The following is a 27,903-nucleotide window of genomic DNA, read 5'->3' as shown; positions in this document are numbered from 1 at the left end:
GTCCCCGTCAGGGAACCTGGCCCTGAGCTGCCGCGTGCAGGCCCAGGTGAGGGAGGGAGCCCGGGGCGGGGGGCACAGCAGCGGGACCCAGGGATGAGGCTCCTGAGCCTGGCTCTGCCTGGGGAAGTGGCACAGCTGGGCAGGGCACTCAGGGTTCTTCGGCAGGGTTCTGCAGCTGAGCCCAGCGTCCCAGCAATGAGGCTGCGTGCAGGGCGGCCGGCCTGGGTCCTTGCAGCCTGGCCTCTTTCCAGGATGGGCCAACCTTCCTCTCCCGCTGCAGCAGAATGCATGAGAACCAGGCCCAGCCCAGGGGCACCCCAGTAGTGGAGCCTGCGGCGGGAGAGAAGGACCATCCCGCCCGTGTGACCCCACCAGCGGCCGGTTCACTGCAGATAACAACCCACAACTGCTGCCAGCTAAAGGAGTTGCTCTTAGATCCGGAGCTCAAGGCCCCTGGTGCTGAAGGGCCAGGGCTCATTTGTTGTGCCGGTGCAGCCCCTGAGAAGCTCGAGCTGGCTGGGGGCTAGGACATCCACTGGGCCTCAGCGCACTCACACCCGTGCCTGGCTCTGCTGCTGACTGGCTGGGCGACGTCCACCCACCGTCTGCTGACACCGTGAGCGTCGATGGGGCCTTTTCGCACGCTCCGCTCAGTGCTCAGCATGGCTGCCTCCAGCTCGGTCTCATCTGCACGTCAGCACTCTGCTCGTCCACTGTTGCTCCTTCCATTTGCTCGGACCCAGGGCCGGCTCCGGCTCCGGCTCCGGGATGGCAGCTCTGCACTTTTCGAAAACGCCGTTTCAGCCCTGAAACGTGAGGAACATACACAACATCCATCGCGCTTTATTTTCCTGCCTTCTGCTCTGCGAGTGTTTACCCAGGTGTCAATCAGCTGGAGAACTGGGCTTCCTAATTTCAGTGCCCTCCCCTGGGGGCCCAGAGCCTGCAGCCGCACACAGACACCGCGCCCAGAATCAAGGTCACGCCGCGTCCTGTGGCAGCCCGCAGCACGGAGCGCACATCTATTAAACTCACCCATTGATTTATGTGTGCAGGCACCTCATCCTCCTCCCAGCCACTCTTCCCCAGCAACAGACAGACGCATCTATCCGAGAGCATCTCGCTTCTCGCCAGCAGCTTCCTCCGCCCGGCCCCTCTGGGGCACTGCTTTTAAACACACCTGGCATTTAAATGTCAGCTCCAACATCCTTTGTACACCCGCGCAGGGGAAAGGGGCTCAGGCCTGGGGGATCACTATGTGCCTGGGCTGCACGTGGGTTGCAGGCGCTGCCGAAAGCTGCTCTTCCTGACGTCAAACAAAGCCGGGGGGAAATCAGTCCATCCTGCAGAGCGGCTTTGGCTGGGCTGGGCTGGGAAGTGGGGGCTGGTCCCTGGAACAAGCCTGCTGTGGAAACACCCCAAAGGGACTGAGCGACGGACAGCAACCTAAGGGAGTTCTGGCCCCTTTCGTTCATCCCAAGTGCCTTACAGATCCCAGCCCCCCTGACTCCCAGCCCCAGGGGCCCGCGGTCACTTGATCCGACCCCGGCCAGAGAACGTCTGGGGGAAAGAGCTGGACCTTACAGACGCCCAGAATCCGCCCCCAGCTAGCAGCGCCTGGAGCCCCCGTGGGCAGCGTTTGCCTATACGGGGGAGAGGGCTGATGGAGCAGGCCAGGGCGGTGTTGGGGGCACAGCCACGGGGCCAGCTGAGATGTGCCTCGTTAATGCTGCCTGTGTGCTTATGAGATTGAGTTGTGGGCCTGTCCTTAAAACATACCGTGGGCTTGGGACATGCCTAGCTACTCATTCCTCAACAACAATAAGCCGGGGAGGCTGTGAGACAGCTGTCGCCAGCCATCAGCCAGCTGGGGCGCTGGACTTGCAGAAAGCCAGAGCCCGGGGCTCTGCAGCACCTCACATGTGCCTGGACTCATGATCTTCAAGCAGGCAGGAGCCCCAGGAGTGGCCTTTCTCCAGCTCCCGCCTGTGCTGCAACCACAAGGGCACTGACGACTGCCAGGGCGCCAGCGGAGGAGGCTGGCCCAGGCCTGGCGGACAGACCTGCACGTGAAGGCCTGGAAGATGCAGGGGTGGGACCGTTGCTTCATCTGACTGCTACCCAGTGTGATGCGAGCTGGGGGCTGCCCTGGGTGCCACGGAGAGCTCGCGCCGCTCACAGTGAACGAGCCAAACTCTGTCTCCTGCAGCCAGTAGCTGGGGGGGAGCTGGCCTCAAGCGCTGGCAGCTCTGCTCCGGTGTCACAGGCTGGGCCATGGCCATTCTCCACTCAGGGCGTGGTGAGCCGGGTAGAGGCTCTCTGGTTGGCTTGTGAAGCACTGAACGGCGTGTCCCTGAGGCACACGGCCGGGAGCCAGGGGGACTGGCCTGGTGCCTCTCGCCGTGTGATTCCTGAGTGGCTCTCGCCAGGCCTGGGCCTTCACATGTGGTTGTGCTGAGTGTAACTCCCCGAGCACAGCCAGGGAGCCCGGCACAGTCGGTTACCCTCCTGGTCAGCAGCGGGCAGCTTCCCACACACCCCTCAGCCTCCTCTGCTTTTGCTAGGCTCAAGCCAGCGGGTCTCAGTCTCTCTTTGCTGCTCTCAGAAATGGCCTCCCTGTGTCAGGGTCACCGGCTACCTGGGGGCAGAACTGAGCAGGGACCTCTGAGCTCAGTGCTGGGCCTGTACCGCATGAGCTACCAGCCAGCTGGCTGCCGAGGGGACTCCTCGTCCTGGCAGTACGTGGTCTCAGCACCACAAGGCAGCGCTTACAGACGGGGAGCGAGTCACTCTTGGTCATACAACACCAGTGAGACAGAGCATCCTTGGCCCCACCCCGCAAAAGCAGCATTTTGCAGACCTCGAATCACTTCTCCCACCTTTCCCAGCTGTCGGTGCCCTTCCTGAAGGGCGGGACGGCTGTATTGGTGAAGGCCCAGGCAGGGCTGTGGCCAGAGGCAACCCCATCTCCTGCCTCCTCCTTGATGGCCCCTGCTCGCATCCTGGGGTCGCAGCTGCTCCCTCAGCTGCAGCATTGCACTGGGAAGCTCTGTGCCACTGGCTCCTGGATTGCCGCCTGGCACACGCTCAGTGGTTCCGGATGCAGCTTGGAGTTGGGCTGTATTCAGACACTCAGGCAGGTGAGCCCGTTGTACCACGTGATGCAGCTGGCTCTGGGGCCTGACTCCGTGCCCCACTCTAGCTCCCGCGCCCTGGCGGCCTTGTCACTGCCCCACTGCACCAGCAGCGATTTCCGACATTCCCAGGTCCTTGGGAAGGTGCTGAGTAGCACCGGGCCAGGAACCGCCTCTTGACAGACCCCACTGGCGCTTGCCTGTTAGGCAGCTAGTGGGCTACACTCATGGTGCCTGGTGCTCATTTTAAACCAGAATCTCCTGGGATTCAGCCGAATGCTCCAAAGCGTCTAATGGGCACGTCTGGACTACGCAGCAGACCGACCCCGTCAGGGCAAATCTTCCAGCGCCCAATCGCGTGCCTGGCCGGGACGCCCGACATTGAACTAGCAGGGGCTCGACAGAGACCGCTGCGTCGCGAGGGGAAGGCAGGTGGGCACGAGCGTTTCTCCCACCAGCCTCCCTCTGTGAAGACAGCCGGGTGAGTCAGCGGCAAACGGCCAGTTCATCCACAATGGAATTTCCTGCCCAGTGTCGTCCACGCGTCAGTCGGTTCCACCGCAGTGTTGGCTTTCTGGCCCAAATGGGCCACCGCTCAGCGACCTCGCTCCACCCCACTTCACAGACCTAGCTGCCACAAATCCCTGCTGACTGGCCTCAGCCGCGCCACCATCCTCTCCGTCTTCACTGATCGCATCCCACGACAGCGGTTCCGCTACCGGCAAGAGCTGGCAGCAGTCTGACAGGCCTAGAGGGTCCGGCTCATCCCATTTACCCTCTGTCAAAATTAGTGCAACATTTGTTTATTCCCAGTCCCCTGAAGCGCCCCTGGCGTTCCAAGAGTTCTTCAAAAGCAACATCGGGGTTCTAAGAGCTTCTCGGCCAATTCCTTTAATACTCTCAGCCGCAAGTATGCAGTTCTTCGATAACTGCTGTTTGACATTCTTCCCAATATTTGAGTATAACTGTAGGCTGCTCATATACCATCCCACTTCTTTCCAACTAGAGGATAGCGATATTTCATGTTCTCATCCGCCTTTGCTTCGTCACAATTAACCATTTTACCACCTTTATCTGATATGGGAACTAAACCATTGGAAAGATTTTTCTAGTTCCTGGAATGCTGGAAGAATTCCTTCTCCCGAGCATAGGTTAGTCATTGATCCCTTTAGCTTCCCTAATCATTTGTCTGCATTTCCTAACTGCCGAGTTATCCTCAATGCTATCCACTTCCCCTCTTTCCCATTGATTGTAAGTTTTTATTTTTAAAATTAATCAAGAGCAACCTGCCTGGGAGTAAAACATAAAGCTGCAAATGACTTTGGGAGGTGTTTAAAAATACCCAAGCCCACAATTTTGCTTCAGACCAAAAGACTTTTGATTAAAAGTCATCTTGGATAGGACACGAAGTGGAAGGAGATTGTTAAAACTAAAAACATTAGCCCCACGAGGTTCTCCTGAGGCAGGCACACGACAGAGGCACGTTCTCCCTGCTAGAATGCAGTCACTTCTGGGGCAAGACAAGGCAGCTGCTCAACAGAGCACAGCAAAACTGCCCGGCAGCTGAGTGCAGGCAGGGGAAGGATAACTCCTAGTGAAACAGCAGGGGCGGCCTGTGGGGATGGCGCTATCCGCAGGGTTTGCCCGGGCACCAGAGTTCATGCCCCACATGTAACCAGCTGCGCTATCTGGAGGGCGTGAGGGACACAAGCAGTGGTTCTGGGTTGGGCAGGTGGCTGCTGTGAGCGGGGAGGCAGAGATCTCCGGCTGCCCTGACTGTGCTGTTTCCTCAGCCTGCCGAATGCCTCCAGGGCCAGGTCGAGGGCCTGACCTGCTGCCGGACTCCCTCCCCACCCCCACGTCAGCTCTCTCCCCCCTTCAAAGCCCCCAGGTCACTTTCACCCCAGCAGAGGCTGTCGCTCGCCCGCAGACCATCCGCCGGGTCTGCGCGCACAGGCCTCAGCTTCGGAGCCAGGGGCTGACGGAAGCTGGCTGCTCTGCTCGGTGCGGCCCAGCCCAGGGAGGGCCCCAGCGCCCCCAGGCCACGGGCGTGTGAGACAGCAGCAGGCTTCAGGGAGCTGGCCAGGCAGGACCAGCCTCAACTCCGTGGGAGAGCCCAGCTGCACCCACGAAGGAGCCAGCTCTGGCAGCAGAGCAGCCCCCTGACCTGCTCTGTGGCCTGGCTGGTGCCGGCGTGCTACGGACGCCTGGCGGCAGAGCCGGAGCTGATCTGATCTGGCCCAGCTCTGCCTGCAGCACAAGGAGCTCATGGCACCAGCAGCAGACGGCCACAGGCGACGTGCCTGGGCACAGACCTGGGGGGTCTGGAGAGGTTCGGCAGCCCCCGGCAGAGGGAGACGGGGCACGAGGCTGTGCTGGAAACGCCACTCCAGACTAGCCTGTGCGTGGAGCCAGTGGCAGAGGTGCCCGGCCGTGGCCCTCGTTCTCAGAGGACACATCCCCCGGCAGGCCAGACTCAGGCCCACCTCTCCCTGCTGTCTGGCCCTGCCGCACCTCACCGGGCAGAGCGCTGGGAGCCCTGAGGGAACTCCTGCCTGGCCCTGCAGGGCCTGAGCAAGGATGAAAGGCCAAAGGGCCTGGCCCAGAGGCAGAGCAACAGGAGCCAAGCCCAGGCCCAGCACAGAGCTGAGGGCAGGGCTGAGTGTGAGCCCCCCTTGCCGGCTGTGTGAGCTCCCCCCCCACCAGCTGTGCAGGGCAGTGACACTGACACACACTGTGGGAGCTCCCCCCCGCCGGCGGTGCAGGGCAGTGACACTGACACACACTGTGGGAGCTCCCCCCCGCCGGTGGTGCAGGGCAGTGACACTGACACACACTGTGGGAGCTCCCCCCGCCGGCTGTGCAGGGCAGTGACACTGACACACTGTGTGAGCTCCCCCCGCCGGCTGTGCAGGGCAGTGACACTGACACACACTGTGTGAGCTCCCCCCCCACCGGCTGTGCAGGGCAGTGACACTGACACACTGTGTGAGCTCCCCCCGCCGGCTGTGCAGGGCAGTGACACTGACACACTGTGTGAGCTCCCCCCACTGGCTGTGCAGGGCAGTGACACTGACACACCCTGTGTGAGCCCCCCCTGCCGGCTGTGCAGGGCAGTGACACTGACACACACACTGTGGGAGCTCCCCCCGCCGGCTGTGCAGGGCAGTGACACTGACACACACACTGTGGGAGCTCCCAGCTGTTTCAGCAGGTTTCCCTTGGGCTGCTCAGGCTGCCCTGGGGTGAGTGATCCCAGGCTGGCGCCGGTGGACGGGGGACGCGCCCTCGCCCTGGTTTGCAGCCCCGCCCAGCGAGCTGGGGCTGAGGCTGGTGGCCGGGGCAGATGGGGTTTGCCCTGTGGGGGGGAGGCCTTGGGCCCGATGTGCCGAGGCAGGCCAGGCTGCGGGGGCCCATCACTCACCCGGCAGAGGAAGCGGGTCAGAGCCGGTGCCTGAGCCCGCATTCAGCAGCTGGGTGAATGAGCTGCCCCCGCTCACCCGGGGCCAAGGCCTCCCGCCGCGCGCCCCAGCCCGGCCCGGCCCGGCCCGGCCCGCCGGCCAGAGCACATTCCCCGCTGCCTGGGGGAGCTGCGCCCGCGGCCGGGCGGGCCGGGGCCCTGCGGGCGATCGATGGCGCGGGGGCGGCTGCGCCCTCCCTCCCGCCGGCCGCTGCCCTCGCAGTGTGTCTGAGCCGCAGCGGCCCCAGCCCAGCGCACACGGCAAACGTTGAGCTGCTGCAGATCGGCCGCCCGATCGGTCCCTCGGCAGCCCCCGCCTGGCGTCTCCCCCCTCCCACCGCGGCGCATCGCCGGCAGGGCCAGGCGGGGCCGGGATTCCAATGGGACACCTCCGCGCAGCTCATTGCGCCTGGGCAGGCCAGTGCCCGGGGGCCCTTCCTCTCGGCGGGGCGCTGCGGGCCCCGGCCTGGGCGGGTTTGCTTCTCGCAGCGCACGGCGGCCGGCGGAGGCTTCGGCTGTGGCTAAAGGGCTCCAGGGCGCTTCGTGCCGCAGCTGCGTTACACCTCACAGCGCTCCTCGGGCGAGGGAGGCCCAGGGCCGCGAGTGCTCGGCCCAGGGCCACGAAGCAAAGAGCCCAGGGCCCTGGGGACCCCCAGGCGCACGCCGCCCTTTGGGCCCGCCCGCCACCGCACTGTGGGCTCCCTGCGGGGGGCGTGAGGAGCTGCTGCACAGCCGAGAGCAGCGCCAGGAGCCCGGAGACGAGACAATGTTCCACCCGGGGGCCGCGTGGCACAGGGCGGGTGCACCTCATGCAACCCGCGCACGAGTCACCCTGCCCGGACGCCCTCCCCGAGCGGGCTGACGCCGCTGCCGATGCGCGGCCGGGGATGTGCTCGGAGGAAACTGATCATCGCACCCGTGCAAGTCACGCAGCGGGTGTTGGCCGCCCTCAGCAAACTACCGCGTGTCCCTGCCCCGCACAGCCGGCGGGGGGGAGCTCGCACAGGGTGTGTCAGTGTCACTGCCCTGCACAGCCGGCGGGGGGAGCTCGCACAGTGTGTGTCAGTGTCACTGCCCTGCACAGCCGGCGGGGGGAGCTCGCACAGGGTGTGTGTGTGTCAGTGTCACTGCCCGGCACAGCCGGCGGGGGGAGCTCACACAGTGTGTCAGTGTCACTGCCCTGCACAGCCGGCGGGGGGAGCTCGCACAGGGTGTGTCAGTGTCACTGCCCGGCACAGCCGGCGGGGGGAGCTCGCACAGAGTGTGTCAGTGTCACTGCCCGGCACAGCCGGCGGGGGAAGCTCGCACAGTGTGTGTCAGTGTCACTGCCCTGCACAGCCGGCGGGGGGAGCTCACGCAGGGTGTGTCAGTGTCACTGCCCTGCACAACCTTTACCAGCAGGCGTTGTGCCTTGTGAGAACAGCTAAATGCATCCGTGTTTGTTCCATGCTGGAGGTCCCCAAGCAAGAAGCTGGAGCCAGTCACAGTTCTGCTCCCAAGGACCTCTGGGCTTAGCTGCAGTGTACAGGGCAGGCTGAAATGTGTGTGTCTGGCACCGTGTGCAGCACCGGGGTGTTCGGGGCTGAGCCCTGACTGGCAGAGGGATGCGCCGGGCCATGCACTGGCATTTCCCTGAGAGGCCGATGTCAAAGCAACAGACACTGGGCGGCTGGTCCTGGCTGAGCGCGTCCCAGGACCTGAGCGGCTGCGGCTGTCTGGGGGCGGGGAAAACCACCCAGTCACCCTGGGAGACAAGGGGCACATGGGGCCTGCAGGGCACATGCAGATCAGCCCGTGCCAGAGAGCCAGGCAGGGAGCCAGCGGGTTGCCCCAGTGCCAGCTCCTTGCTCTAGTCTGTCACTTGGATGGTGGAGAGACTATGTGGCAGGAGAGGGGCTGGTGCCCCTGTGATGGGATCCCCCTGCCCTGACTTGGAGCCTGGAGCTGTGGGACAGCTGTGCCCCCACCCCCCCAACTCCCTAGTCTGGTCTGTCTCTCACAACACCTTGCTTGTGACTGGCAGCAAACGCCTCCAGGAGCTGCTATCACTCAGCCCCCCAGCATGTGACATCCCACACCCAGCTAGGATGCATGAACGATCCCAGCACCACCCCTGAATCACACAGCAAGAGGCACCAGCCAAATCCTCAGCTCCCAGCCTCACACCCCAGGAACATGCTAATTTATTGGTTGGTTCACAACCTCACGCATGGACGTGGACTTACACAGCCCTTGCAAACCCTGAACAGGTTTGCCAAACGCTTCCCCCGAACTCTTGGGAACCGCTAACCAGTAAAGGACATTTATTGATTACAAAATACAATTTTAAGTGACTGCGAGTGATAGGCAAAAAGTCAGAGCAGAACATAAAAGATGGGTTGAACCTCTCCTGTCCGGAGCGCTTGGGACCTGACTGGTGCTGGACGACCATGGGAAGTCAATGTTGCCTAGCAGCGTTACCAACACCTCCACTGCTCACTGGGCTCTTCGAGGACACTGGGGGTAAATTACAGCTAAACAGCGCAGAACACTGACAGCCGGGACTGGCGGCTACACACAAACTGTCTGGGAGTGCGGGAGACGGCCACACCCATGAGAAGCCGTCATCCGGCTAGCTCAAACCATGCCGGGCTCCGGGTGTGGCTGGCTGAGAGCGCCAGCTTCGGGTGTCCAACCTGTATCCACACGCAGTCTCAGCTACGGCCCTGCCAGCCTGGGCAACAACCACATTAAATGGTTTTTCTCACCCCACCGCAGTCTTCAATACGCAGATTTCAGCCTTGACCCTCCAGTGGCTGCAGTGCTGGGAGAGGGAGAAAGGCCCCTGTGTTTTGTGTGTACATCTGCTCCCTGCGCGTGGCACACACGAGTCCCACTGCACGCTGCTGTGGGTGGGCACCGCGCCGGGGTCCCATTCTGGTGATGGGAGCGCTAGAGGCCTGCCCCCCTCCCGTCCCTGTGCAGCACCTCCCAAGCCCGCAGCTCGGCCTAGCGAACTCCCACAGCGCGGCTCTCCGGCACCCGCGCCGCACCGACTCACCTCTTCCTTCGGCAGATACCTCCCACGCTGGGCGAGGCCACAGGTCTGCCCCAGGGAGGAGAGCTGGGGCCCCCACGGTATAGCACAGGAATCTGGAGCCTCTGGGGCCTTGGTGCAGCCCCTGCAGCTCGGCTCGGCTGGGCCCGGCACGCCCCTACCCCGCAGCAGGGGAAGGAAGTGGCTCTGCACTGTCCCTGCCCTCACCTGGCTGCAACCACCGGCAATGGGAGTGGGGCTTCCCGGCAAGGTAAGGGCTGCAGGGAGCCACCTGCACCTTGGGAGCTGTTCCAAGTAGGTGCCCCCCTCCCTAATCCCTGGCTGCACCCCACCCTCAGGCCCCTGCACCCCTACCCCAGCCAGCTCCCGGCAGCTCCCTCCCACACCCCGAACCTCTCACGTTTGGCCCTGCTCCCGAGCCTGAGGGGCCCACAAAATCTGCTGGACCTGGGCCCCTGGGGGCAGCCCTGAGCCTCGGCGCCGCCCCTCCACAGCTGGAGCACTGGGAACGCTGCAGGCGCCAGGTGAGCGCCTCTCTCTCGTCTGTTGGGGGTCACACCTGTGAGCTTCCTGGGGGCGTTGGGTCGGTTTTCACTTCTCACAGCATGGGGCCCACACTGCTTTTCCCATGGGTCCCTCTGGCCTGGTCTCCACTGGCACCGCCCCATTGCCCTGGGAATGTGGCCGAAAATTCTGCAGCCAGACGGGGCCCCAGCAGCCGCTTCGCTCCCTCTGAAAAGAAGGCGCTTAAACAACATGGCCAGCCCGTGGGAATGTGCACAGGCTGGCGATGCATGGACAGGGTTTTCAGACAGCCATCTGGGCCTGAACCCCAACTCCTTGCCCCACACCAGAGCCCCCTCCACATCCCAAACACCTCTGCCCCTCCCCTGACCCAACCCGCTACCCCAACTAGCCTCCTCCCACGTGCCAGACCCCCGCCGGCCCAGAGCCTGCACCCCGAAGCCCGGGGAAAGTGAGAGAGGGTTGGCCGAAGCGAGTGATGGACAGCAGCGGGACGTAGGAAAAGGTGGGGGGCAGGGGCCAAGCATGGTGGCGGGAAGAGGGACCCCAGCCAGCTTTGAAACGCACAAAGCCTGAAGCGGAGGAAACACCTGATGTAACAGGTGCATCAGACACCGGGCGAATACATCGACTTCCCATCAGGGGCCTGGGCCTGGGCCTGGGCCTGGGCTGGCCGCACTTCAGACGGGTGAGCCTCGGGGTGCAGCGCTCCATGCCCCTCAACAGAGGAACTTGGTTGCTTTGAAATGGATGTGCAGAACTAAGCTTTGAACATGCTGAGAACAAAGCCGCTTCCGCAGATTGAGAACCGCAACCCACGAGCGACCGAAGCGAGTTACTAATGCCAAGAACCAGCTCCGAACGTGCCGTCACAACGAGCTCCGGGGACGGCAGGGTATTGACCTAAATGGCAAATATGAGACCGGTCTGCACTGCGGGAGCCCCCTCTCGATTTCATCCCTTTACTCATCCAGTGAACAAGGGCAGGCGCACGCGTCCCTCGTAGCGAGCACTCGCAGGTGAAGTTCTCGTTAACGAGCGGAGCCTATTCCAATCCGCTCCTACTCCTTTGACTGGGCCAGGGCCTCCAATTCTTCGTTTGTTCCCAGGCTTCTCACACTTGTGTACAAACACCTTAGTTAATTAGCTGGTTTGCTACTTTCTCCTTTCGAACGAGGGGTCCTCCTTGGTAGCACCTTCCTCCTTCCCCACTTACCTCAGGGCTTGTGTCACTGTCCTGAGGAGCCTCGTTTAAAGCCCTCCTCACTAGGTTTGCAAGCCTGCTGCAAAGATCCTCTTCCCTCTCTTCGGTAGGTGGTTCCCATCTCTTTCCAGCAATCCTCGTTACCGAAACAATCCCACGGTCGAAGAAACCAAACCCCTCTCTCCAACACCACCTGCACAACCACCCCCTCACCTCCACAATTTGACAACGAGCCCCTTCCCCCAACAGGGCTGATGGACGAGAACATCACTTGTGCTCCATATTCCTTCGTCTTCCTTCCCAAAGGTCCACAGTCCGCCATGATCTGCTCAAGGTCGTTCTTTGCTGTGTCAGTGGTTCTTACATGGAGAAGTAGGAAGAGGTAATAATCCACAGGTCTGATGATCTCTGGAGGCCTCTGTTACTTCCTGGGTTCTGGCTCCTGGTAGGCAGCAAACTTCCAGAGATTTCAGGTCTGGACGGCACACGGATGACTCCGTCCCTCTTAGGAGGGCGTCTCTGACTACCACTGCCCATCTTATCTGCGGGGTTGGAGGTTGTAGAACCCCTATCCCTAGGGCTGCTCATCCCAGGCCTTTCCGTCCCCCAGCACCCCAGTCCCCTGGCCCCCCCCACGGCCTCCTGCCCCCAGCACCCCAGTCCCCCACCGCCTCCCGCCCCAGGCACTCCAGTCCCCCAGCCCCTCACCGCCTCCCACCCCCGGCCCCCCCCGCCACCAACCACCCTCGGCACCCCAGCCACCCTGCCCCCCCACCACCTCCTGCCCCCACCCCAGGCATCCCAGTCCCCTGGCCCCCCTGCCGCCTCCCGCCCCCAGCCCCCAGCCACGCCAGTCCCCCAGCCCCCCCCACCACCTCCTGCCCCCACCGCCTCCCCCCGCCCCAGGTACCCCAGTCCCCCGGCCCCCCGCCGCCTCCCACCCCAGCACCCCCGGCCACATCCTGCCCCCAGCACCCCAGTCCCCCGGCCCCTCCCGCCGCCTCCCACCCCGGCACCCCAGTCCCCTGGCCTCCTGTCCCCAGCACCCCTGGCCACATCCCGCCCCCGACACCCCAGTCCCCCGGCCGCCTCCTGCCCCCGGCACCCCAGCCCCCCAAGCTCCCCACCGCCTCCCGCCCCTGGCACCCCAGTCCCCTCGCACCGCCTCCCGCCCCCAGCACCCCAGTCCCCTGGCCCCCTGCCACCTCCCACCCCCAGCACCCCAGTCTCTGGCTGCCTCCCGCCCCCAGCACCCCAGTCCCCTGGCCCTTCAGACCCTGATCCAGCTCCCAGCCCTGGAGGTCTAATCCTTTGGTCCTCCAGCCCCTGCTCCACTTCCTGGCACCTGACCCTTCCCTGACTGACTCCACTGCCTGGCCCCAGAGGCCCCAGTCTCCCAGCCCCCTACCCTGCCATCTGGCCTTGCCAGCCAAATTCCCTGCCTCCACTCCACTGCATGGTCCCAGCACCCTGAGCCCCCTCATCCTTCCACTCTGCACCCCGGCCCGCAGTGACCCTTCGCGAGGTTGGTTTCCTGGGTGCTGCCAAAGGCCCTGTAACTGAGCCGTGCCAGAGCTGAGCTGAATCTGTGTCTGTGTTGCTCTGCCAAGGGCTGGTTACCTCAGGTCCCTGCAAGCTGCGTGCTAGCCAGGGGCCAGCTCTCAAGTCTACAAGCTGGCTCAGAGACGGCAGCCTGGGGAGAGTGGGACTCACCTCCTGTGCTCCTCGCCTTGGGATGCAGAAACGTCAAAGGCCACCGAATTGCGTGAGCCTTCTGCAGGCTGAGCTGCTGGGGAGAATGCCAGCGTCAGCCCGGGTAAGGTGTGAGACCAGCCCCAGCAGAAATCTGATCGGTTTGCTTGTGAGGCATCACTGCACTCAGAGCAGGGGCTTGGGAAAGCAGAAACGACGAGCGAAGGGAGTGCCAGCTTCCAGAGGTCCTGCCAGCAAGTATCTGTGTAAAAGTAAGGTGGATTCTGGTTCTTATCGATCGGAACACCGCAGTATGAAGGGCTGACAAAGCAGCCAAACAAGCTCTAGAGGAGGAGGAGGTGGATGTGAAGATATCCTTAAGGGGACAAGAGTTTAAGTGAGGCCACTTGCATAGCAGAATATGCAAAGGAACAGCAAGAACTACACCCCCAGGAAACAAAGGGACACAGGCTCTTAGCATCTATGCTCAAAAATCAGCGATCATACGAATTGGAGAGTCATGACCAAAAAAGTGATGTTCATTCTTAGTGTTAACAGGTCATTGGGATGCACAGGATAGGCAAAACGTGGTAAAAAACCAAAGATGAGCTGGGTAATGCATGTGAAACTAAAGCAGCCAGCCGTGTTCGTGGGTAATAGTCCATGGAGAGAGAGGGTCCTTATGAAAAGTCAACTAGGAATTACAGATTTTCTTCTAAAGGAACTATGAAGAAAATCAGAAGCACCGTCAAGGGGAAACCCGCACCTCTCTCCAGTTGAGCTTCTTCAAGTCGATTGAGTGAAAGGAACGCGGGACGGGGCAAGGCAAGGCTGCTTGGCATTGGATTTATGATGCTGGATTGAAAATGAACATGCAAACCATTATTGCAACCGCTCTCCTAAGTCTGTGCCAAGTCTTCTGTCAAGTGGGCCAAGTGAGGTGTCAGATGGAAGCTGCTGTCACTGAATCCACTGATGTTGCTTGTATGTTTGTCTGATTTTTACCTGTGGAGTTAAGTATTGGCTCTGTGCTTGTAGCTGAAATCTTCGTTCCTGGGGGACCATGGCAGGAGGTGTAGCGACCTATCGTGAAAGGGTTTGTAGTCAGGTGAAGCCATGCTCAGTTCCAATCCACATCCGAGGAACTCGGCTGTGGACATGTAGCCCAGCAGCCGGGCAATAGCAGAACGCCCAGAAAAGGACACGGACAGGTGATCTGCTCATATGACAGGCTCCATCTCAGACCGCTCCCACCCAGGCAGGAACAATGGAATTCCCTCCCCATGGGCAAGGGTACAGGGGCCCTGAGATTCCTCCATCTCGTCTCCAGTCTTCAGCCCAGCTCATCACCTCAGGAGCTGTGAACTGAGGCTGGAAGGACTGCTGGCACACCCTAACAAAGGATGTCCTGCAGACTTTTAAGCAGCTTATTCCACCACAGCCGCAAGCCTGCATCAAGAGCTTTGCGACTGATGTCACGTGGTTGCTTTAACAATCACACACTTGCCCTCATCTTTCTTTCTTTTAATTAATAAACCTTTAGGCATTAGTTTCTAAAGGACCAGCCCGGGGGCTGGTTTGGGTAAGACCTAAGCATATACTGACCTGAGGATGTGGCTGGTCTTTTGGGACAGGAAGAAGCTGTTTGGGTTCGGTGCAATTGGGTTTCATAACCTCACACCTGCGTGAGGAGCGGACAGGCTGTGACCAAGGGAGGCTGGAGTGATTGAGGGACTTGCTTGTGTGGGTTTAGTTTGGTTTGGTGCCTTATAGTGCGGATCCCATCTGCGGCTGTAAGTAGCCCTGTTTTAAGCAATTTGCCCTGATTTGGCCCTCAGCTGTGCCGGGAGAAACCTCCAACATTACACTGCCGTGCCAAGAAAACAAAGGGGCTGGCTGCAGAGATAGGCGACCACGTGCCCTATTTTGCTAGGACAGTCCCTTTCCAAAGCCCCCTTTGGCAAAACCGGCCCTTTCTCCCATTCGCTCCAGCCAGCTGCTGACCCAGTGGGAAGAGCCGGTTTGCTGATGGGGAGCATGGCCCCGGGGGGCCCAGAGAAACGTGCAGAGCAAGCAGCACCAGCCCTCTGTGGGCGGAGGGAGGGCTCAGGGGAGCAGCTAGTGCTGGGTGAATCCCACGCAGGCAGGGGAGCCAAGCAGCTTGAATGGCTCAGGCGCCCTGCACAGGCAAGTGGCTTGGACCAGCCCCCTCTGCGTGGCAGCATGGGGCTGGGCAGGGCACTGGGCTTGGGTCAGACCCAAGGGGGGGCAGGGCAGGGGTGAAGACGCACCTAGGCAATAGCCCGAGACAGGATTTTCCTTTCGGGAAATACGGCCACCATGTGCAGGGAGGAAGTTTGCAGTCACTCTTGGAGGTGAGGGGAGGGGGAATCACACCTGGGATCTCGGACTCACAGGCTTTAACCAAAAGGGACCATCGTGATCTCGTCTGACCGGACAGAGGGGTCAAGCCAGAGGATGCGTGGGGAAGAAAGCCTGAGCAGGCTGGGTTGGGAGATGCCCAGAGGAGCCTGGGGCACAGGGTCTGCAGCTGGAAGCCCGCGTGGACGGAGTGAGTTGCACATCAGGCACGGCAAAGGGGGTCACTGGGCCCTGAGACCTGACACAGGTTCCTGACGTTACTAATTGGACTTTACTTGTGACACTCTTGGGGGCGGATGGGAGAGCCACGTCCCCAAGCAAGCGAGGCAGTGACTTTTGGCAGAGGGCCCAGACTGAAAGACAGCTGCTCCGGCGCACCAAGAACAGCCCTACTGGGGCAGAGCTAAGGTCCACCTAGCCCAGTCTCCCATCTTCCGGCAGCTGCCAACGCCAGGCGCCCCAGAGGGAGTGAAGAGAACAGGGAATCGTCACGTGACCCATTCCCTGTCGCCCAGTCCCAGTTTCTGAGAAACAGAGGCCCCGGCCTCCTTCCTACCCAGCCTGGCTCACAGCCATCGAGGGACCTAACCGCCATGAACTTATCCAACAAAACAAAGCAACAGTCATGTAGCAAAATGATTCATCTGGTGATGAGCTTTCGTGGGACACCCACTTCTTCACCTAACAAATCAGTTGGTCAGTCTTCAAAGCGCTGCATGACTGCTGCTTTGTTTGGTCAGGACACAGACTGAGGGCTACTTCTCTGGTACTGTTCCACATGACTCAAGCTGTTCTTTTCTGATCTGAAGAAGTGGGTCTGTCCCACGAGAGCTCATCACATAACAAAGCAGTTCGCTGGTTCCAAAGCGCTGCATGACCGCTGCTTTGTTTTGACAGGATACAGACTGACACAGCGACCTCGCTGTCATTTCTCATCCTGGTTACCGTCTTAGCCTTCACAACAGCCGCGGGCAAGGAGCTCCACATGCAAACCGGCTGTGTTGTGTGAAGTGCTTCCCTCCGCTTGTTTTAAAGGTGTGCTATGTTCCCTGTCAACTGCATTGCTGGGCAGCTGCTCCACAGGCTCCTTCAATGGCCGGCAGTTCAGGTGTCCCCCTGCCCTCTGCCTGGGAGCCGCTTCCAGGAGCCTCCTGCTTGCTGTGCGGAGCAGGGGAGGATGCACCCCATCTCCACCCAGCAGGGCTGGAATGAGTCAGGCCGGAGGGAGCTTGGTGGCAGCTGCTGCAGCGGCTGAACGAGCCGCTCTTCTCGAAAGGGGGTAGATGTAAATCGGATCTCCGCTCCAAGCATGGGTTCAGCATAATGAGAGGGGCGATGCTCCTCTCTCCCTCTCACATCGTCGCTGCTACTCGAGTCTTCCAAACCGTGGTGGTGTAGTTGGACTGGTCTGTGCACAGCCTCATCTTTATTTCTTATGCTTCCATGTCATCCTCGGAGCAGCGAGTTCAAAACTGACACCACTGCCCTGGCACAAGTAACGACCCCCATGGGAACTTTTAAGAAATATGTATTGTACCTAGTTTTTCTGATTCTGCTGGTGGTGCACATCACCTCAGAATGGGGCAGGACAAAACGCATTCTGTACACGGATGGAAAAAACGAGCGGGAACATGAGTGACCTCTGCTTCTTGGGTCGTGAGGAGTAAATTACATTTCTTTTTCTACTTTCTCCACACCAGGCATGATTTCATAGACCACTATCACATCATCCCCTTAGCCGTCTCCTTTCCAAGCTGAAAAGACCCAGTTTATTAATCTCTCCTCCTACAGCAGCTGTTCCAAACCTCTAATCATTTTGTTGCCCTCTTCTGAACCGTTTCTAATTCCAGTAGATCTTTTCTGTCACCTCCCACATCTGCACTCAGGATTTAAGGTGTGGGCGTACCATGGTCTTCTAGAGATGCAATGAGATATGCTCGGTCTCATCTAGCGAGCCCTCTCACTGATTTCCAACACTACTTTGACCACTGCTGCACCATGAGTGGATGGGCTCAGAGAATTGCCCACCACGACTCCAACATCTCTCTCTCTAGCAGTAACAGCTAATTTAGATCCCACCATTTTATTCCTATAGCTGGGATTCTGTTTTCCAGTATGCACTGCTCTTCATTTATCAACACTGAAATGCATCTGCCATGGTGCTGTCCAGCAACCAAGTTTTGTAAGACCCATTTGTAGCTCTTTGCAGTCTTCTTGGGACTGAGCTACCTTGAATAGCTGTGCATTACCTGCAAATTTTGCCACCTCACTGTTGATGTCCCCCCACCCCCACATAATTTATGAGTAGAAATATCCCCTGTGTAGAGTCCCAGGGGACACCACTATTTACCTTTCTCCCTTTGGAAAAAAAGAGAAGTTACTCACTTGTAGTAACGATGGTTCTTCGAGATGTGTCCCCTGGGTGCTCCGCAGTAGGTGTCGGGCTCGCCCGGCGCCGCAGATCGGAATTCTTCTAGCAGTTTCCACTGGATCGCGCATGCGCCGACACGCGCCGCTCCCTTGCGCGCCCCCGGTCATGTGCGCGATCCGGTCCCTGCCAGTTCCTTGACCAACTGCCCCGGATGCTCCTGAAAAACACCGGACAGAGATCCGAAGCGGGGAGGATGGGCAGGTAGTGGAGCACCCACGGGGACACATCTAGAAGAACCATTGTTACTACAAGTGAGTAACTTCTCTTTCTTCTTTGAGTGGTCCCTGTGGGTGCTCCACAGTAGGTGACTACCCAGCAGTAACCCCAAGTAAGGAGGCGGGTACTCGACTCATGTGCAGCTTGACCTCGAGAGGACTGCTGTCGACAGATGGGTATCCTCATCGAACACCCGATGCAGGGCGTAATGCTTGGCGAAGGTGTTGTAGGATGACCAAGTCGCTGCTCTGCAAACGTCCTTCAACGCGATTCCATTGAAGAAGGCCATTGATGCCGCCACCGCTCTGGTGGAGTGAGCCCTGGGCAGGGCTAGCAAGGGGGTCTTTCGAAGCTCGTAGCACAGTTTTATACAGGACACAATGTGATTTGAAATTCTCTGGGAAGAGAGGCCTTCCCCTTTCGACCTGGGAGCGAGAGACACCAGAAGCCTGTCCGTCTTCCGGAAGGGCTTAGTTCTGTCTATGTAAAAGGCCAACATCCTCCACACATCTAGGAGGTGCAGGCGCGCCTCCTTGCTGGAGCTGTGAGGCTTCTGGTAAAACGAGGGTAATACTATTGGTTCATTAATGTGGAACTCCGAGGAAACTTTCGGAACGAAGGCTGGGTGTAACCGTAAGATCACCGCCCCCTTTGAGAATACTGTGCAGGGCGGCGTTGCCATCACCGCTGCGAGCTCACTCACCCTGTGGGCTGACGTAATCGCAAGAAGGAAGGGGTCATTTTCATGGTAAGTAGTCGGAGGGGTACTGTGGCTAATGGTTCGAAGGGTGGTCCCGATAGCGTGTGGAGTACCAAGTCCAAACTCCACGACAGTGGTAGCGGTTTTCGAGGAGGGTACAGGTTTACCAGCCCCTTCAAGAACCTTGCGACGATAGGATGGGCGAATACAGTGGGCCCTTCCTCTTTGTGCCGAAAAGCTGATATAGCTCCGAGGTGGACTTTTAGCGAGGGTAGAGAGAGCCCATCTCGTTTGAGGTCCAGCAGGTATTCTAGAATTACAATTATAGGGACGTCCAGAGGAGCTAACTGTTTGGCAGAGCACCAGGCGGTAAAGCGTGTCCATTTCTGTTCATAAGTCCTCCTGGTGGAGGTCCTTCGGCTACACTCTAAGACTGGTCTTACTCCCTCCGTACACGTGCTCTCTAAGGCGCTGAGCCATGGATTAACCATGCTTGTAGGCGCAGTCCCTGAGGGTGCGGGTGCACTATGGACCCCTGAGCCTGCGTGAGTAAGTCCGGCGCTACCGGTAGGGGGAGTGGTGGACAATCCATCATGCGCAGAAGCAGGGGAGACCATTGTTGTCGGTCCCAAGTTGGAACTACGAGTATCATGCGAGCGCTCTCCCTTCTGGCTTTCTGCAGAACCTTGTGGATAAGTGTTGTGGGGGGAAACGCGTAGAGTAGAGGGCCCTTCCATGAGATCATGAAGGCGTCCCCCAGGGACCCCTGCCCTATTCCTGCTCTGGAGCAGTACTGAGGGCATTTCTTGTTGCGCTGGGTGGCAAACAAATTGACTTGGGGAAACCCCCAGGTGCGAAATATGCATCATAGCAGGTAGGAGCGGATCTGCCATTCGTGCGTGAGTGCAAAGCGCCTGCTCAGTTGATCTGCCTTCACGTTGTGGGCACCCGGCAAGTACGAGGCTTTCAACGTTATGTTGTTGGCAATGCACCAATTCCACAATCGGACTGCTTCTGCGCATAGCGCACGGGACTGTGCCCCTCCTTGTCGATTGATGTAGAACATGGTGGAGGTATTGTCGGTATTGATCCCGACTACTTTGCCATGCAGGTATTTCCGAAAATGTCTGCACGCATTGAACACTGCTCTGAGCTCCAGTACGTTTATGTGCAGTGTCTGTTCCACGGGGGACCATAGCCCTTGCGTCACCTTGCTGCCAATGTGCGCTCCCCATCCTATGTGGGAGGCGTCGGTTGTAAGAAAAATGGAAATTTGTGGTTGGTGGAAGGGCACTCCCACTAGCAGGTTCTTCGGATCTGCCCACCACGCGAGCGACTTCCGTACCTCCGTTGTGGGCGATACTACCCTGTGGACGGTATGGGCTGCTGGTCTGTAAATGCTCGCCAGCCAATGCTGCAGGCTTCGCATGTGTAACCTGGCATTCTGTACCACAAATATGGCAGCCGCCATGTGCCCCAACAGTTGCAGGCATGTTAGGATCGGCACCACGGGGCTGTACATCATGACTTGCACCAAGGATCTGATGGTGCGGAAGCGGGCATCGGGCAGGTGTACTCTTGATGCGATAGAGTTTATGCGTGCCCCTATGAACTCTATATCTTGCGTGGGTTCGGTCTTTGACTTTGTGAGGTTGATAACTAGGCCCAGCGAAGTAAACGTGTTCGCGGTAACGCGTATCATGAGTAGGACCTCTGCCTTTTAGGCCCCTTTCACTAGGCAGTCGTCCAGGTATGGAAAAATAAACACGCCCTGCCTGTGCAGGTAAGCTGATACCACTGCCAGGGTTTTGGTAAAGACTCTGGGTGCCGGGGATAGGCCGAATGGAAGAACCCTGTATTGGAAATGCTCCCCGCCGACCGTGAAGCGGAGGAAGCGTCTGTGTGCCGGGTGGATTGTTATATGAAAGTAAGCGTCTTGTAAGTCGAGGGCTGCAAACCAGTCTCCATCGTCCAGTGCTGTAAGTATGGAGGCAACTGTAATCATCCGGAAGCGCTGCTTGCGCAAGTATCTGTTGAGGCCCCGTAGGTCCAAAATCGGTCTCCAGCCTCCTGTTTTCTCCTCTGTTAGGAAATATCGTGAGTAAAAACCTTTCCCTTGGAATTGTTCCGGTACTCCTTCCACCGCCCCTATGAACATGAGGTGATCTACCTCCTGCTTCAGCCTCGCCTCGTGAGAAGGGTCCCTGAGAAGAGGCCGGGTGGGAGGTTTCATTGGTGGTAGTGACTGGAAGGGGATCGTGTAACCCGTGGCTATAATTTCCAGCACCCATTTGTCTGTTGTGATATTTTGCCATTGGGAGTAGAACGGTTTGAGGCGATGATGGAACATGAGGTGAGAGTGGCATTGAGCGATGGTGTTGATAGTGCAGTCCTCGACATACCTGTCAAACTTGCTGCATCTGGGCTTGCCCCGAGGTTGTGCGACTTTGTTGAGAACGTCGCCTGGGGGCCCTGTACTGTTGCTGCTGTTGATGGCGCCCTTGGTCATAGCCTCGCTGATATTGTGCGCGTTGTGGTTGGTAAGCATAGCGCCTTTGCTGAAGATAGAATTTCTTTTTCTTGTATGGAGGAGTGTAGATACCCAAGGTCTTAAGTGTGGCCCTCGAATCTTTGCTAGAGTGTAGGACCGAGTCGGTTGATTCTGCAAGCAGCTTTTGCTTGTCGAAGGGAAGATCCATGATCTTCGCCTGTAGATCTCTGGGGATACCAGACGTCAGGAGCCAGGAATCCCTACACATTACCACTGCTGCAGCTGTTGAGCGTGCCGCTGTGTCCGCCACGTCCAGGGCAATCTGAACTCCCGTTCGCGAGGCCGCGTAGCCCTCCTGGACGATTGCCTTTAACACCGGCTTCTTGTCCTCCGGGAGGGAATCCATGAGAGAGGTAAGTCTAGAGTAGTTGTCAAAGTTATGGTTTGATAAATGTGCCGCGTAGTTTGCCATTCTCAGTAATAAGGTAGAGGAGGAGTAGACCTTCCTGCCGAACAGCTCTAATTTCTTAGCATCTTTATCTGACCCCCCTGATTTGTACTGAGGCGTCTTCAACCTCTGCTGGGACGATTCGACCACCAAACAATTGGGCTGTGGGTGGCTAAAGAGGAATTCCATGCCCTTGGCTGGGACGAAGTATTTCTTATCTGCCCTTTTATTTGTAGGCGGAATAGAGGTCGGAGTCTGCCATATGTTAGTGGCTGACTCCATAATGGCTTCGTCCAGTGGAATAGCGATTTTAGATGAAGCCGGGGGTCTCAAATTTTTCAGGAGTTTATGATGCTTCTCCTGCACCTCTGCTATTTGAATGTCCTGCGTGAAAGCTACTCTTTTGAACAGCTCTTGGAATTGATTAAGATCATGCGGAGGGGAGACATCCCCGGGGACAACTGCCTCATCCGGGGAGGATGAGGAGGAGCCACTAGCATAAACCTCCCCCAAGTCCTCTGGCTCCCGAGTTCGCTGGTATGCTTGCTCCCTTGTGGCTGTGAAGGAAAGTCTCGGGACTCCGGACCGAATTCCCCCTGGGACAGCTGCGTTCCTCTCCCAGAGCGAGAGTGTACACGGGGGTATTGGCGAGGAGTGGGAGGGGATCTGCCCCTGGATCTAGACCTCCGATGTCGGTGTTCAGTATGATGAGGACGGCCATAACAACATGGACAAGGGCCCAGTGATGGAGACCTGGACCATGATCGGAGTGTGTACCCATGATGTCTGGGAGAGCGGGATCTCTGTGACGACATTGATAATGGTGAAGCTAGTATGTGATAGTACTCATAGGGATCCATGCCCAAAAAGGGTGAAGGTGGCCTGAGCCGAGGCGAAGGTGGTTGGAGGAACGGAGAGGGAGGTCCGAAATAGGCCGGTGGAGTTGCTGCCCTGAGATGCGGCGTGTGTATCTCTGGCGGGGGGGGAGGGGGGCTGGGTAATAACGGCATCGCAGCCCTGCCTGGAGATGGACTGAGGTGCCGGGTTTTGGCTCTAGCTTTCCCCCGCCCCTGCAGGGTGGGCGCCGCCCCCTCCCGTGCCAGGGATCTCGGCCCCGCTGTCGGTGCCACGCGGGTAGCTTCCTCCGGCGCTGCCGGGCCCCGTGCTGGGTGCCCCTGCGCCATCGGTGCCGTGACAGCCGGTGCCGCGTGAGGCAGCGCCGCCAATTCCGGCGCTTGCCGCGCTGGCGCCCGCGGCGCCCTCAGTGTCAACTGCTGAATAGCCGGAGGCGCGGCCCCGGCCACATGCGCGACCGCACTGCCGCTTTCATCAGCCCGCGGCTCAGGGCTCTGCGTTCCGCTCGTCCTGCTCGCTGAAGCCGCCGGCAAGGGTCGAGCCGGGGAGAGTTTCCTATTCTTTTGCACAGAGGGGGGCAAAGAAGCCGCCTTCCTTTTATGCGACCCAGAGGGCCCTTCTGTGTGAGGCTTCTCTGGCGGCTCAGGCTGAAGGGCCTTATCAAACAAGAGCATTTTGAGCCTCATCTCTCTGTCCTTCCTGGCCCTGGCTGTAAGCTTAGCACAGTGCGAACGCTTCTGGGTAACACGGGACTCCCCCAAGCAGCGAATGCACTTACTATGCCCATCAGAGGCCGGCATAGCCTCACGGCATGACTCACACTTCTTAAACCCCGAGGAAGATATTGTGGTGAGTCTTTACTGTTAATTGGGTACTTAGCCGCTAATCAGTGTGTTCTACAACCCAAATAACATTCACGGCCTTCAGGGTAGCGGACGGCTTAACCAGCCTTTGTCCGCTCCCCTTCCCTCCTACTATTTTATATGTTTTTTTTTCACTTTTTTTTTTTTTTTTTTGTATAATAGTAAGAACAACGAGCTAACAAGTAAAAACAACTATCTTATCTGTCTCAGGCTTTAGAGCCGGAGCGGATTCCGTCTGCAGCCGATGGCGGTTGAGAAGGAACTGGCGGGGATTGGATCGCGCACGTGACCGAGGGCGCGCAAGGGAGTGGCGTGCATCGGCGCATGCGCGATCCAATGGAAACTGCTAGAAGAATTCCCATCTGCGGCGCCGGGCGAGCCCGACACCTACTGTGGAGCACCCATGGGGCCCACTCAAAGAAGAACAGACTATTTGTTCCTATCCTTTGTTTCCTCTCCTTAACTAGTTATTGATCCTGGAGAAGAACTTCCCTCTTATCCCATGACAATTTACTTTCCTTAAAAGTCTTTGTTGAGGAACCTTCTCAAAGGATTTCTCAAAATGTAAGTACATTCTAACCCCGGCTCACTCTTAGCTCCATGCTTGCTGACATTCTCCAGGAATTCTAGTAGCTTGGTGAGTCATGATTTCCCTTTACTTTACAAACACTCTTTTCCAACAAGTTACATTCATCTATGTGTCTGACAATTCTGTTCTTTACTATAGTTTCACCATATTGGCCTGGTACTGAAATTAAACTTGTAATTGTCGGGATCACCTTTGGAACCCTTTTTAAAAATTGGTATCACATTTGCTGTCTTCCAGACATCTGGTACAGAACCTGATTCAAATGCCCTTTGACCGCTCCCTCCTTTTTCACTTTGTTCAGCTGTGGTTGCACTTTTTGGTTCTCTTTACTATGATTTCAATTTAGGGTATACATTTGAGTGGAGCTTCTATTATGGTGTCTTTACAAAGCTTCCATACAGCTTGAAGGGTAAGCTCCTCCTAAATGTGTGGCCGTGTAGCCTCTCAGTAAGCCCTTCACAGCTGCTAATAAGCTCAGGGCTGCAGAGGGAAGAGATTTTGCTCCCCAAGCCCTAAAGCTGCCACAGCTGGTGTACAGGAGCCTGTCAGCTCCAACACCAAACTGCTGAGGAAAGAGAACCCTCCTCGCCCTCCTCAGCAGAGCACCGCCCTCCTAAGCCTCAGCCCGAATACCCCACACCATGTTGAGCCCCACCCCGCAGCATCACCCAAGAGCTTGCACTCTAACTCTCTGTCCCAGGCCTGAGCCCCCGCACCCCAAACCCCCTGGGCCCTCTCCCACCACAGCAATTTTGTTGTGTGTACCAATATGGAGGTGATGGGTTGCACATCACCATGACACTGACACACGTAAGAAAATTCATTCTGCCCCGAGTGGGAAAAACTAGAGGCACGGTGGTTTCAGGAATTTCACTTTGGGAACTGAGCAGCCATGCTCTAGAACATGTCATACTAATTTTACAGAGGTGGCTTCTGAGCAGCCAGCTTTCTAGAGCAGCCCCACAGTGGGGTAAAGGTGACCGGACAGCAGAATGTGCAGCAGCAGCTCTGTGTCTGGATTTTTATCACTTGTTGAAATATTGAAACCAGCCTCCCCACTTTCCCTTTGCCTCATCCTCTCTGCTCTAGAGCCACTTAGTAAGGGTGGAGCCAAATTCCAAGGAAGCCCTCTGATAACATAGCATCTTGTGTCCCACATGGACATGCTGGCACCAGGAAGAGACCTCAATATTGCCCACACAGCTTGGGTCACTACCACTCATTTTTTTGTGCCTGAGAAAGATGCAGGCTTGGAGCAGAGCCCAGGGGACAGGAACTGACTCAGTAGCTATGCAATATCACACTAGTGTGCAGGGCTCACCTAATGACAGTCTCTTCTCTGAACATCCTGCTGAAAAGGGCAGCTAGCTCCAGGACATGCTCTGGCGCTTGCAAGGCGCTGCAATGTGGAGAACACAAGGGGCAATGTTGAAACAGGTGGAAGGAACCCACTGTCTTGGGGCCGGGGGGCGGGTGGCAAGAAGGCACCAGAATCAATTAGAGAACTGCATAAGTGGATGGGTGCATAGAGATTTTGTGAGATATCAGCAATGAGCCACTCCCTGGTCCAAAAATCCAAGCGGGTTCAATACAGCCTCGGGGCTTGTAAACCAGGCCCAGCTCAAGCTGAAGGATTCCAAAGCCTTAAATTAGTCTTGTGGCATTTAAGAACCAAATCCTGCCCTTGTAGGCCCTGCACTAGACCTGGATAGACTGAACTGGGGCAGGGAAAATGTTCTGCTCACACCATAAAGTTCCAGGGGAGCCCTTCTGCAGGCTGGGTGAGAACCCTGCAGCTGCAAGACCTCCTGCTGCTCTCGTCCCTCTGGCTAACAGGTGCAATGGCCAAACTACGCATGGCCTTGCTGAGTGCGGTTCTCCCAAGCACACGCAGGCAAAGGCAGCACCTGGAGGTGTACGTGGTGCTGCTTTAGCTACACCCTCTGCCGTGTGGCTTTGCTCACTTGACACATAGGTAAATTAAAATATTGCTTAGGCAGGAGGTTCCCGGGAGCCTGGAAATTGCAGCCACAGGTAAAACAAAACACCTTGTGCAATGATAGCAGGAGACTGACCTTTTCCAGTGACATGTTCAGTTTTACAGTGCCCTGCATTGCTGTGTTTTAAGGTACTTTGCAAACATTCATTAACACTCACAACCATAGAACAGAGGTGAAACGACTCATTTAGGGTCAACGTGAACATTCAGGGCTTGGCTCTTGGGAGCTGAGGATGCTCCAAAATGGGGGACGAGAACCCCACAGTCCGGACTCCTGGACCAGACTGTCATGAGGTGCTGAGAGGAACCACATTCCATCCAGGGTTGGAGCAACATAAAGCTGCCTCTCACCCTGTAGGCTAGCACTTCAATGAGCTGGCCTAAAATACGTCCGGCCAAACCACATAAGTAACTCATAGCCATACGGCAGATGGAGATTCGCCATCTAAGACAGACCCCCTCCCCCTCTCCTGCAGCAGTCGCTGCTCAATAACAGGCTAAAGTTAAAAGAAAGAAGCCAAGAGGCAATGCACTGGCAGGGCACCCATGCTTCACCTGGAGAAGGTTACAAGGAGAGACCCTCCTCATCTTGCTGTCTGCACAGACTAAGGCTCAGGGCCATCACTGCCTTTTGCAGACTTGGAAATTCCAGGCAGCTTGCGCCCCTTACAAATAAAAAGGTGACCTAGAGAAAATGCTTGAGGAGGAAGTACAACAGCCCACCAATTCCAGCAACTGTTGTGACGGTCACTAAGCGCACCAAGAGGAAATCCAGCGAGTCCTCCAGCTGAGAGTGCAGCCTCAGGACCTGCTTCCGCGTGCTCTCCCAGTCCCCAGAGTTGTCAATCACATGGTCAGCTAATTTGCGCTTCTCATCAAGAGGCAGCTGGGAGGCGATGCGCGCTTCAGCCTCTGCCTGGGCCAGGCCATTCCTCTTCATCAGCCGTGACAGCTGTGTCTGCGGATCGCTACCAGGGTGGGAATGAGAGACTCGGCATCAGAGAAGAGTTTGGAAAGAAACAAAGCCCTCCAATGCCTCCACATTGCAAGTACTGGAAACCGAGCATGCTCAGTGCTTCAGAGCAACAGGATCTTCCTAGCCCTGTCCCAGCCAACACACAGGTGGGGACGACACCTTCCCATTCTCCAGTCAGAGACTACTTTAGCTCAGCACGGCTACGTCTACACGTGAAGCCAACGTCTACACGTCCTCCAGGGCTGGCAACGTCAATGTTCAACTTCGACGTTGCGCGGCACCAGATCGAAATAGACGCTGCGAGGGAACGTCTACACACCAAAGTAGCACACATCGAAATAAGGGTGCCAGGCACAGCTGCAGACAGGGTCACAGGGCGGACTCAACAGCAAGCCGCTCCCTTAAAGGGCCCCTCCCAGACACAGTTGCACTAAACAACACAAGATACACAGAGCCGACAACTGGTTGCAGACCCTGTGCCTGCAGCATGGATCCCCAGCTGCCGCAGCAGCAGCCAGAAGCCCTGGGCTAAGGGCTGCTGCCCACGGTGACCATAGAGCCCCGCAGGGGCTGGAGAGGGAGCATCTCTCAACCCCCCAGCTGATGGCCGCCATGGAGGACCCGGCAATTTTGACGTTGCGGGACGCGGATCGTCTACACAGTCCCTACTTCGACGTTGAACGTCGAAGTAGGGCTCTATTCCGATCCCCTCATGAGGTTAGCGACTTCGACGTCTTGCCGCCTAACGTGGAAGTTAACTTCGAAATAGCGCCCGACGCGTGTAGCCGCGACGGGCGCTATTTCGAAGTTGGTGCCGCTACTTCAAAGTAGCGTGCACGTGTAGACACAGCTCACATGTGCCCCAGAACCTTCCAGGTCAAGCAGCTCCTTTCCTACGGAA

The 27,903-nt window shown here is 58.0% G+C and overlaps 1 protein-coding gene across 4 annotated transcripts in view; it reads right to left on the bottom strand.

Annotated features, from left to right (window-relative positions):
• Positions 1-24,768: 24,768 nt before the first annotated feature.
• DCAKD (dephospho-CoA kinase domain containing) overlaps positions 24,769-27,903 on the bottom strand; it is a 28,908-nt gene continuing 25,773 nt past the window's right edge. For all 4 annotated transcript variants that reach the window (XM_074978696.1, XM_074978698.1, XM_074978697.1 and 1 more), the window contains one exon: positions 24,769-26,994. In XM_074978696.1, coding sequence (XP_074834797.1) covers positions 26,712-26,994 — 283 coding nt within the window. In that variant the 3' untranslated portion in view covers positions 24,769-26,711. The remainder of the gene's footprint in view (positions 26,995-27,903) is intronic.

This window comes from Carettochelys insculpta, chromosome 28, assembly GCF_033958435.1.
Source record: "Carettochelys insculpta isolate YL-2023 chromosome 28, ASM3395843v1, whole genome shotgun sequence".
NCBI classification, from domain to species: Eukaryota; Metazoa; Chordata; order Testudines; family Carettochelyidae; genus Carettochelys; species Carettochelys insculpta.
This window is presented reverse-complemented; position numbering and strand designations above follow the sequence as displayed.